Source organism: Chenopodium quinoa, unplaced genomic scaffold (genome assembly GCF_001683475.1).
Source record: "Chenopodium quinoa cultivar QQ74 unplaced genomic scaffold, ASM168347v1, whole genome shotgun sequence".
Taxonomy (NCBI): Eukaryota; Viridiplantae; Streptophyta; class Magnoliopsida; order Caryophyllales; family Amaranthaceae; genus Chenopodium; species Chenopodium quinoa.
The window spans coordinates 2,886,296-2,899,368 of record NW_018744092.1 but is presented as its reverse complement, the minus strand read 5'-3'; the positions used below and the strand labels follow the sequence as shown (position 1 = coordinate 2,899,368).

The window sequence follows — 13,073 nt, the reverse complement described above, 5'->3', positions numbered from 1 at the left end:
GAGGCAGCCTCGAACATCATAGAGCAAACTATCCGGAAATTTATCTAGCATAATATAATCACTCGCTTCGGAATTCCGAAGGTATTTGTCTTCGATCATGGGAGGCAATTTGACAACTTACCACTAAGGCGGTACACTGATCAATTCGGCATAAAGTTGGCTTATTTTGCAGTATGCCATCCGCAGAGTAACGGTCAGGCCGAAGCAGCAAATAAGTAGATTCTCAACGTACTCAAGAAGAGAGTAGTAGATCAAAATTCCAAGTGGATAGAGGAACTCCCGGGAACCCTATGGTCATGTCGGACAACTAAAAAAGAGGCTACGGGACATCCGCCATTTGAGCTGGTGTATGGATCCGAAGTCGTTCTTCAAGTGGAAATTGGCACAGAAAGTCTGCGGGTGCACCACTTCTCCGCCGAAGAAAATGAACAACTCATGAAAGAATCCCTCGATTTTTTGGATGAGGTAAGAGATTCGGCTCGAGACAGAATGGCTGCATACAAACAAAGAATCAGCAAGTTCTACAATCGAAGGGTCAATGCAAGACCACTCAAGATTGGGGACTTGGTGCTTCAGAATGCTGCAGCAGTTCAGAATAGCCGCATTCATGGGAATCTCTCAGCCACTTGGGAGGGACATACTGAAAAAATATCATGTATAAGGCCTTCGGGGAAGAACAATTTATGTAAGTAGTTAAGTACATCTTTTGAAATTAATTAAAGGCTATCGAGCCACCATCCTTATCAATTTTTCAAGTTTCTATTTTTTGTTTTCTATATTTTTGAAAAAAGGTTTTCCTTTGGCACTGTCCGGAGTATAGCCCAACAATGGCGCTATACTTCAGATTTCCGCCAAACCTGCCCAACAGGGAACAATGAATTCACAACCAAAGTATAGCCATATGAAGGCACGATACTTTGCACAAGTCAGTTTATTGGGGAAAAAAGGACGTGGACAAATCTGAAGCATAGCCAATCATTGGCATTGTGCTTTGGATAGTCATTCCCTCGAAAAATTTCAAGGATCGAGAGAATACTGCTCTTGGAGCCTAAGAATTCTAAGCAGCGAACTCATAGATTCTTCAAAAAAAAGAGAAGAGAAAAGAAAAAGGCAGAAAATTAAAAAATTTTACTAAGTAGTTCAGGGCAAAACGAAGCAAGACCTCGTCTCTGCCAGTAAAACCAAGCAAACACTTTAGAAATCCGAAGACTAACACTTCAGATTTTTGGGGGGCAAGAAGCACGCAACCTTGTCTCGCTTTTCCAGCAAGTGGGGACTGAATAAGTCCAAGCCGTAGATCGACACTTAGAAAATTTTTGCAAAAATTTACAAAATCAAGCAAAGAATTAAGCAAAAGAGCAAGGCAATTGGAAAAGAAAACAATGCATTTCAAGCAAACAGATTATGCTCGGGTCACCGAGCTACATAAAATCTAGTTCAGTAAACTCAAAGAAACCAAATACTAATTTGCAGTTGTCCACAAGACGGATAAAAGCAGCTGCTGAATTAAGTACAACTACTTGAAATTCAAAAGCAAGTAAAGAGTTTGTACATAAAAGCAAGCTGAAGCAAAAAGGGACTAGAGGCAAAAACAAATTTGACATATTCTGAAATTAAGAGCAAGTTGATCCGCAAGACTTCGTAGACGACTGCCCCAACCGAGTTCATATGCTTCAGCATTCGTAGGATGAGGCAGCTGCATCTTGACCAGCTAAAGTTTCAGCTCCAGCTGAGGACGAGGTAGGTTGAGCAAGGGCCTTCTCAGACTCTTTTTTCTGAGCTGCATCTTTCTTTTTCTTCGTAGATTCTTCCTCTTCTCGAGCCTCAACCTCACCCTGGCGAGTCAAAAAATCAATCTCAGTCTGGCTAGCAGTGGCCAAAAGAACGTCCTGCCCATTAGAAGCCCAGACTTCCACCTGATCCCAGTCAATGTTAGGATCGGCGTGGAATGCCAAACACCGAGCTACATTGAATCCATTCTTGAAACCCTCGTCATACTAGGCTTGGGTATAGATCCGGACCTGCAGGAGCTTCTGAGCCTCCTCGAGCTCAGTTTGAGTCTTGGCAGCCTCTTCCTTTTGAGCCTTTAGCAGATCCCGAGCCTCCTTGAGCTCTGAAACCGGGAGGACTCCACCTGTTTGGCATTCAGCTCGTTTTGGAGTTGTTGAACTTCATTTTGAAGATCAGTTTGCCTTCTAGGCGACTCCCCCTAAGTAGCAACATACCTCTGTCTGAATTCTTCAGCCATCATCCGCTGAATGTCCTCCTGCTGCAGCTGCATCTCTTGGATCTGAGACTCGAGGCCAAGAATATCCTCAACCCCGTACTTCTTCAGCAACTTGGATCCCTCCTCCAAGACGGGGAATATATGATTCTCCGGATTCTTAAAGACAGTCTTTGAGGCATTCCTGGCTGCGGCAGTCTCTTCTTCATCAGCTGTGGCACGGAGCCAAGCAAGATTAGCTCGGCATTCGGCCTTGTCTAGCTTGAACTTCAGCTCCTCGTTCATTTCCACAGCTAGAGTGTGGTTATGAACAACCTGAAGGAGTTAAAAGCCAATTAGCCGAAGTGATAAAATTAAATACTTGCGAATGTTAATTACTCGTAATATATATAACCATTAGTACCAGTCCAGATTCTCTTATACTTTCAATACAAAAATCCTACAGTTTAATATATTTAGGGAATAGTAAGAAAGGACAAGCCAATAATTAACACATACGGGATTAAATTAAAGAAATTAATTCACCATTTTTTCTCACAATCTTACATATACTTATCAGGTCAATAGTAATAAATACAAGAGAAATTAAGGTGTCACAAGAATGTTGTTTCTACTATGGTCATCCTTAAAATGACCATGACTATTCTTAATTCTATTGGTTGTTTTTATTTTTTGTTTTTAAAATACTTGGTTAAACCTCTTTTTTAATTTTTTCTGTTTTTAATTCTTTTTCTTTTTAAGAATTTAAGAATAGTAATGGTCATTTTAAGAATGATCATAGTAGAATTTTTATAACAAACCATTTATTATTACTTGTATTATATTTCTTTTTTATTAATAAAAGGCAAAAGCTAACGATCATTCTGGGGGCGTTGGATAAGCTGGTTAAAAGTAGAAAGATTAAATTAAAATAAACATTAATTACACCAATTGACGCGTGATTTTGTCATGCTTTCCCATATTAATACCACTTTAGGTAATATTTTAAATGCTTATCCAATGCCTCGGGGGTGTTCGTTAGCAAGATTTTGTTATAAATTTATACTATACCAAATTAATACCACTTTAGGTAATAAATTTGTACTATACCTAAATCGAATTAACTTAACAACTAAACCTTTCTATGTCTAGAAGAACCATGCAAATATTTGTGCCAAAAAAAATTAAAAATTCGAACCATACTTAGGTGCACCCGTTTTTTTTTGTCCAATTCATTATATATATAAATTTAAATTTGTTCATTTATAAATTTTATAATTTATATGCACCCGAGTATAAGATTTTGTAATTTTCTTGTATTTGGAAATATGATAATCCATTTTTTCCATCTCATCTAATCTTGTAGAACAAACTTATTCGATCCATCCGACATTTATAGTTTCACGTACTTAAAATATTTATTTGTTTCGATCACATCCCTTGATCACCCAACATTGCATGGAGTTATAGATGTACCGTCACCTTAATTTGTTAGTCTCTGATACATTGCTATTTTTAGTCGATCATACCATTGATTTCATTGTACATCTTTTAAGCATGCAAGATAACTCTTTGCATGTATATGAAGCATTATTGCAATATTATTGAACTCTTTAAGACTAAAGATCTTATGACGTATATATTCACGTATGCGCATGCAATGCTAGCCCCCTTCTTCGTTGTTTTTTTTTTTTGGAGAGTACAGGTGTAGTAAAACATGCTAATCAATGAAAAGTGGTATCATATTCACAAGTTGTATATATAAATACATCAAACCATGACTTGACAGCGGTCGAACGAATACTTACACCATATATACAACCACGGTATACTCGTCGTCGATTGCTAACGGTGCAAATTCATCAACAATGGAAAATAAAACGTACTTCTACAAAATTATGATTTCTCCTTCAAGTCAAACAAACAAACTAGTAAGTTCTTTCATGCATTTTTCTTAGTCATGTATACATAATTGCACCGTATTCTTTTTATAAGAAAAGATATTGTAATCTCGTCATAATTTTTTTTTTTTAATTTATATTGATCGTGTAGTTTAATTAATTTACTTATATTCTTGTTTGATGGGCAGAGAATACCCGAAGAATATGTGAATAAAAATGGACAACAATTTGCGTTTGATCATGTGAGGCTAAGAGTTGGCAAAGATGGTAGGGTTTGGAGAGTGGAGGTTTATAAGGAAAATGATCAAATTTGGCTAACACAAGGTTGGGAAAGGGTAGTGATGAACTACTCAATCAAACGCGGCGATTTTCTCTTGTTCAAGTATGATGAACGCGATTCTATGTTTCAACTCAAAATTTTTGACACGACCGGTTTTGAAATCGAGTATGATCATCAACAAGTGGAACAAATTTCGTCGGCATCCGAAGAGGAAGAGATGGATCTAGATGATGATGATGACGACGACCTTTCTTTTTCAGGTATATCTATCTAGCTAATTAAACATATGATGGAGTTACTTTGTTGTTTATTTGGCTACGTACTACTTGAGTTTTTGCTTATATTTTGGTAAATGATTAGAGATTTTATTAATGAGAGAGAAAAATAAATTAAACTAGGAAGTTAAAATACAAAAATAATAAAATAAAATGTGTAAGCTTATTGATTGGTATCTTTGAATTAAAGTAGATAGCTTAATTGATGACTAAAATCTTTATTATATGTTTCTGCTATCACATTTGGTTTAGAATTAGCTAGACAAGTACTTTATTTAGAAGCAATCCAATCAAAGACAAAATTACATGTGTACATGCTTAAAATCATTCGAGTACGTATTTCATATTAATTAATCAAATATATATATATATATATATATATATATATATATATATAGTCGTCTCTTGCTTATGCTTTGCATGAAATTGTGTCCTTTAATTAAATATATAGTTGTAATTAAACTTGTAATTAACTAACATTATTAGACATGCATGTGATTTAAAGTGAGATTATATACATACTAATCACTAACTTTAATTTATTTTTTTCCTTGTATAAAGAGGATGATGATGTTGCAGTACACGAGCCCATGGATCCGACAGATGTTAAAAGTAGGCTCGATGCTTACAAAACTAAAAAGCCTCATTTCAAAGTTATTATGCGACCTAGTTATGTCTCTAATGGATTTCGATATGTAAGCTCATACTTCTTCGATTAATTACTTGCTCTTTATTTCATTATTGTTAAAAAAAACACATACTTTATAATGTATAATTTATTGAAGATGATAAAAAAAAAAAAAAATTGATAATATTAGGGATCTTTAATTAATTTTCATATGGTGTAGTCATTACCAATTCGTCACGTGAGAATACATTTGAAGCTTTTGGAAGTTCAACAAATTCACTTGAAGGCAACAGATCATGAGAAGAGCTACCCCGTACGGTTAAATTTGTGCAATAAGAATAGTCAGGCGGCCCTCGGCTTTGGATGGAAAAAATTTGTACTTAACAATGATTTGCAAGCAGGCGACGGTTGTGTATTTAAGTTGGTCTGCCCTCAAAGCAATTCCTACCAGGTTACCATCTTTCGTGTAACCCGATCCTATATTAACTAGCTACATTCGTTAATAAGTGGTTTTTAAGTTTAGATGAATATTAATTAGTTTATTTGGATAGATCGAATTTAGAATATGAGGTATGACCAATGACGTGAAACCTTTGTACTTGACTGTTTACTCTGTATTTTATTAAGAGAAGGTATTGCGTGAGGCTTGACTCACCAAAAGCCTCACCAATAGTTTGGTGGGTCAAGCCTTAAAACAATAATCTCGGTTTATAGATGATATCATATAACCAAGAGAGGATATCATCAAGCCTATACATGATATCATGGAACCAATAGAGGATATCATTGAACAAACAGATGATATCATCTATAGGTGAGATGATATCATATATGTACACAGTAGATGATATTATCTAGGATGATATCATGGAACCAATAGAGGATATCATCGAATCAATAGAGGATTATCATAGATATAATAGATTATATCATATAACTGAGTTAAATACAAGATTGGGGTCTATGTTTTTACATTTTTCACCTTTTAGGACCTTAATGTTTTTTTTCACCTTCTGGGACATGTAGTTAACAATCTGGTTAGTTAACCCACCTTTAACTCACCTGAAAAAAAAAAAAAAAAAAACTTAGTTCCTTCAATTAATTTTTGGCAAAAAAAAAAAAAAACTTAGTCCCTTCCTTTAATTCTGTCAATTCTAAAAAACATAGGTCCTTATATCTAATCTCATCCAAAATTACTGAAGGAAATTAACCACAATTTTTTTAAACTGATACATATCCAAAAACTAGCCATATTTTTTAAAAATAGACTAATATTTGTAATACTTCTACTCTAAAAATAATTGTTTTATGATCAAATTGATTGTTCTATTTTAATTAGAACTAACAATCATGTTGTGTTTTTCTTCATATTTGTGTCGGAAACTAAATAAGTTGGGGAACCTCAACACTAACCCAACCCATTTAATATATGTGTCGTGTTGACCCGTTTAATTAACCTTGTTAGAAATCTTTGACATTAACTTGTATTTTTCGTGTTCAGCTCACGTCGTGTTATATGAAAAATTATTAGTCACATGCAATATATTAATCAATAATTCCATAAAGCATTGGGATTTTTTCTTAGATGGATTAAGTCGTGTTAATTTCGTGTTCGGAATCTCAACACTAACCCGACTTGTTTTTATTAAATGGGTTAAGTTTAATTAAATGTGTCGTACCATGTTGACTCGTTAATTAAACATGTTTAAAACTCTTAACACTAACTTGATTTTTTTCGTGTCCAGTTTGTCTCTTGTTGTCTGCTTCTGTCAGCTCTAATTATAATCACCAAACATTAATTAGTGGGTAATCCAAAATGAATAGGATTAATACAATTTTTTTTTGAAAGAATAATACAAATATATATATTCATGGTGTATAAATGTATTATTATTTGAAAAAAAAGAATAGTTGATTGCATAAAAAGATTATAACTAACCTAGGTTTGGGATTGAATTAGTAGAGGACTATTTTTTTTTGCTACTCTTTAGGGGATTAAGTTTTTTTTAACCCTAAGGGACTATCTTTTTAACTCAACCCAATTATAAGTTGGCCAGAAAGTACACATGAGGTTTCAAACGGTGAAAAAAAATAAGTGAGGTCCCAAAAAGGTGAAAAACCTAAAAACATAGGCCCCAATCTTATACTTAATTCTCATATAACTAATAAAGGATACCATGCATCCAACAAACTAATAGAGGATATCATCCAGTCTACAAATAATATCATATAACCATTAGAGGATATATATCATCTAGCCTATAAATAATATCATCTAGCCTGTAAATGATAGCATCTAAGCAATGGATGATATCATTTAGGCAGTGGATGATATCATCCAGCTTATAGATGATATCATAGAACCATTAGATAATATCATGAAACCTATATAATAGAGGATATCATTGAACTAATAGAGGATATCATGGAACTAATACGGGATATAATCTAGGCAATGGATGATATCATCCAACTTATAGAGGATATCATCTAGGCAATAGATGATATCATCCAACTTATTATAGATGATATAATCTAGACAATATAATTTATTTTATAAAAATAATTAAAAGGTCAACAATGGAGGAACCACTATTGAAGGTCCCATACTAAACTCATGGGTATAATATAACATGCTCATTTCTCAACCAAAATACATGCATTTGTTATCAAAACGCTCACAATTCAACATACAATCACATAGGATAATTAATCTTAACAATTATACACAACACAAGAAAGCCCAAATTGATTTTTTTTTGGGCATTTTTCGAAAAATCCGAGAATCTCAAGCAATTATCAAGCCAATTCATGCATAAATCATGGACAAATATTCAACAATCTTTATTTTCTCTCTCCTCTCCATTATCTTCAATTCTCTTAAACTTTCTCTCTCTTCCTCCATGGATGACATCTTTGATCCCGATAAGTTTTTCGCCGTTGACGATACCAATCTCACCATTGTTAAGGTTTGATTATCAAGTGTGCTGAAAATAGAAAGAGGAGAGAGAAAATGAGGAAGAAGATGAGAGAGTGTTTGCGGAAGGGTTAAGGTGGACTGACCAATGTTTGGGTGAGACTTGCCTCACTCAATACTTTGTGTTTTATTAATTAGTAATTTAGTATCGACATTATTAATTAGTACATGTACGTATATGCAAGGAATTAAAGAAATGGTGAATTGATCTCTTTAATCCTGTATGTTGTGGGTTTTTTTTTTTTTGTTTTTTTTTTCCCTTTTCCTTTTCCTTTCTAGTTAAATTATCACTTTAATTTAGCGTTATATTTATTAGGCCAAATTAGAAAATAACACCTGTAAAAACACCCAATTTTGATTATAACACCAAAACATTTCGAAATTTTATTATAACACCTCTTAAAAAACAAAAATTTTGGTTTCACAACCTAAATGGTGACGCCGTTAGAGAAACCATTAATTGGGCCCCACAATATACACGTGTCAATCAACTATTAGATTAAAAAACAAAAACCATAAAATAAAAAAAAAAACTTATTAAAAAAAAACCATGCCCAGCCCACCGCCCACCGGACGACCTCCCCCCCCCCCCCAACCAAAAACCACCAGCCCCCCTCCCCGCCCCGCCCCCAATTCCACCGAAACTCAGCCTGCAGCCCTTGAAACCACCAAGGGGCCCTCAAAATCCACCCTAGAGCCCCCGAAACCCACCCCACAGCCACCTAAAATAACCCACCTCACCTACCTCATTACAACCACAAACCACCCCCAAAGCCCCGCCTCTCCATTTCGCCCACCCTAAAATACGCCCTACCACGGCCGTCACCCCAACCCAACCCCCGTCGCTGTTTTCCCGACCGAAAACCGTCGCCGAACCACCTAGACCCAACCCCTAAAACCACCCCAAACCGCCGAGTGATTCTTATGTTGTGGTTGTGATTTGGGGTGATAAGGCTGGGTTAGGGTGGTTTTCGGGGAGGGGGAAGGGAGGGTTTTGCCGGTTTTGGTGGGACATGAGTTCTGGCGGCTTGGGTTAGGCAGTTGGCGGTGGGGGACAGGTGGTGCCGGTGGTGGGGTGGGCTGGGTTAGGTTGTTTAGGATTTTTTTTCTTTTTTTTTTGTTTATTATTTTTTTTTTTAAAACCAATAGTGTAGTGACACGTGTTTTTTATTCAATAAATATTTGACACTTGTATAATTGGGGCCCACTAACGGTTCCTCTAACGGCGTCACCATTTAGGTGGTGAAACCAAATTTTTTGTTTTTTAAGTGGTGTTATAATAAAATTTCGAAATGTTTTGGTGTTATAATCAAAATTGGGTGTTTTTGCAGGTGTTATTTTCTAATTTGGCTTATTTATTATGATGAATGATGAAAGCTAAAAGCCTAAAATTTTTCTCCACTATATATGATGAAGTAATCCCTTTGCTAATGGTATTTATAAAAGTTTTTACTTATTAAGTTTGAGGATTAATTTCACAAGCAATGGTACGGAGTAATATATTCCATATTTGGGTAGAATCAGACTCGGCTAGCGTGGTTCAAGCTGTCAGTAAGGGTGTTGATGGTTTAACCCCTATTCATTTGGTTTTGGATGATATTAGAAAGGATAGTTTGCACTTTAGTGCTTGTAATGTTTCACATGTGAAACACTCTCGTATGATTTAGGACAATATGATATAGACATTATGATTTTTTTTTTTTTTTTTTTTTTTTTTTCCACTTGTAACTGCTAATGGATGTTAGCATTAAAACTTGATATACATTTGTAATTTTCATACATTTCTTAAAAGCTAAAATACAAAAATAATGTTTTAAAAATCAAGTAACTACTCAAAAAATTAAGTCTACTAATTTTTATTCTCAAACTACATGATGACATGATTTTTTTTTGTAGAAATAAAAAAAACAATATCAAAATGCATTTAACGACCCGGGACATTACCTTATCCGAAGCATAATTGGGTTGCATTTTATCTTACTATGTGATGCATGTGAATAATATTTGGGCAGCATATATACGTCATCAGATCTTCTGCATTAACAGTGCAACAATGCTATACATGCAAAGAGTACAAGCTAGATAGATGTTCTAGGACATATAGAGGTACTCAAAATAGGAATGTACGTATGCATGCATTAATAACCTAACTACTACATTATCTACAACTTGTACTGAATTAAGGCAACGAACTCTGCCAAAATGGATCGTAGTACATGATTTTGGTAAAAATAATACTCGTAAAGTCCAATGAATCGCATCGGATAAATAATTTATGATCTATCATACAAGGTCAGATGAGAGTGAGTGAAGTGGGCTAACAAAATGCATATGTTGATATGTATGTTGTATCTCCCTGTATAAAATTTTCAATCAGATTCCCAAAAAAAATTGTAAGGAAATCTCTTAAAAATATCACCTATTGCTGCCCGTTTATCCTACACCACACCTTCCGATATCCTACACCACACCTTCCCTGCTTCCTTCACACCACAACACCAACTCTCCCTCGCACCAGCCCACTGCCCACGCAACACATAACAACCATCAAACTCCATTCTTCCCACGCACCAAATAGTAGTCTAATAATGATGATTAAGAAAAGGTGAGTGATAGAAGAAAGTAACGCTGGGTGTAATTCAGAGAAACCAAACCACTATTATTTCTACAAGATCATTGTTTCTTCCCTTGCTCAAAAATCTAATCTTGTAAGTATTATTTATATCCATTTCTTGTACGGAGTCATATTCTTATTATTACATACAGTATTAATTTTTGTTAGTACTTGTACAATTGATAAATTGAATGTATAAAGTGATATTTTCTTTCGGGGTTAAAAAGATAGATTATTGCTGTGTAATCAAGATTAAAGCATAAAGTGCTGTTATAATATGCGGATATTATATGGTTTCTTTTGCCATTTGGTTGAATTATTATATGATGTACTGAAATTGATCTATATGGGTTACCAGTTTACTACATTATTTTGCCTTGGAGTTTTATTTTTCTGTATATATAGTGGACCTTTAAATCGAATAAATATGTGTATATATACATATAAAATTAAAAATAATTATTGTAGTTTGTAGATCGACTTTTTTTTAATTATACAAGTTTGATTTTTTCTGAACATATATGGTCATTGTTTCACCCTTCTGGCAGAGGATTCCGGCGAAGTTTGTGAAGAAATATGGAGAAGAATTATCTGATGAAATATACCTAAACGTACCAAATTCTGAACAACCATGGAAAGTGGAATTACATAAAGAAAACAATGTTATGTCCTTAGGGAAAGGTTGGCAAGTTTTCATGGAGTTCTATGCCTTAGAATATGGGCATTTCTTAGCATTCAGATTTGACGGGGGTTTACAATCACATTTCCATGTCCTTATATTCGATAACCGTGATTATGATAATGAAGCTGTTAAATCCTAATCAATATGGAGTCATTAATTTATCACATTATTTAGTAAATTTAATACTTTATATCTTTATAAGGAAATACGTAGTACGTATTATATTTGGATAAAGGTCAACTTGAATTCGGTTAAGGTCAATATGGGTTTAGTCAATGTCATTATCACTAATAATTCACTACATGCATGTGATTTAAAGTGAGATTAAATACTAATCTTTATTTATAATTTTTTTCATTGTATAAAGAGGATGATGATGTTGCAGTCGACGAGCCCATGGAGCAGACAGATGTTGAAAGTAGACTCGAGGCTTACAAAACAAAAAACCCTCATTTCAAAGTTATTATGCAACCTAGCTTTGCCTCTAATGGATTTCGATAAGTAAGATCACACTTCTTCGATTATTTAATTACTCTTTATTTCATTTATTGTTAAGAAAAAAACGTACTTTAATTATTATATACGTACTATAATTTAGTGAAGATTGATGATAAAAAATATTATAATATTAGGGATCACTAATTAATTTTCATATGGTGTAGTCATTTCCAATTCGTCACGTGAGAAGATATTTGGCGCCTTTGGAATTTCAACAAATTTACTTGAAGGCAGCAGATCATGAGAAGAGCTACCCCGTCAGGTTAAATTTGTACAATCACAACAGTCAGGCTTCCGCGGGCTTTGGATGGAAAAAATTTGTGCTTAGTATTGATTTGCAAGCAGGTGACGGTTGTGTTTTTGAGCTGGTTTGCCCTCAGAGCAACGCCTACAAGGTTACCAACTTTCGTGTTGCGGCAACTGCATGATCGAAGTACATACTCTGATTGTAGCTTAATTAACTAGCTATTTTCATTATTAAGTTTATGTGAAATTAATTAGTTTACTTGGATTTGGTTGAACTTAGAGTACATTCTTGGGAATTTTATTATGGTCATGCTTAAAATGACCATTACTATTCTTAAATTCTATTGGTTGAATTTTCCTTTATTTTAAGTGCTTGTTTGGTTGGAAGATATTTCCCTTGGAAATGGAAATTCCTAGGCAATAGCTAATATATGCTGTGTTTGATTAGAAATTTCCTAGGAAATAAAATTTTCAATGGAAAAGTAAATTCCCACATAGCATAGGAAATAACTCACCAAGCCCCCCTAGGTGAGTGAATTCCTAAAATGCATAGGAAGTTATTTTCTAGGAAATATTAATTCCCATGATGTCAACCAAACACTTTTATAGAATTTTTATGCAATTATTTTCCATGGTATATGATTTTACATGGGAATTTATTTTCCATGTTAAACCAAAAAAACACTAAATACTTGGTCAAACCTCTTTTTTAATTCATTTTTTTTTGGAAATTAATTTCTGATTTTTCATAAATCTTTTTTTTTCATAA

General features: G+C 34.2%; 1 protein-coding gene across 1 annotated transcript; it reads left to right on the top strand.

The window, feature by feature from the left end:
• The first annotated feature begins 4,071 nt into the window (after positions 1-4,071).
• LOC110692017 (putative B3 domain-containing protein Os03g0621600) lies at positions 4,072-11,699 on the top strand. The gene is made up of 4 exons (XM_021869010.1): positions 4,072-4,134; positions 4,293-4,644; positions 5,221-5,354; positions 11,427-11,699. Exons 1-4 carry the CDS (start codon positions 4,072-4,074, stop codon positions 11,697-11,699), a joined length of 822 nt encoding a protein of 273 aa, XP_021724702.1.
• The last annotated feature ends 1,374 nt before the right edge of the window (positions 11,700-13,073 follow it).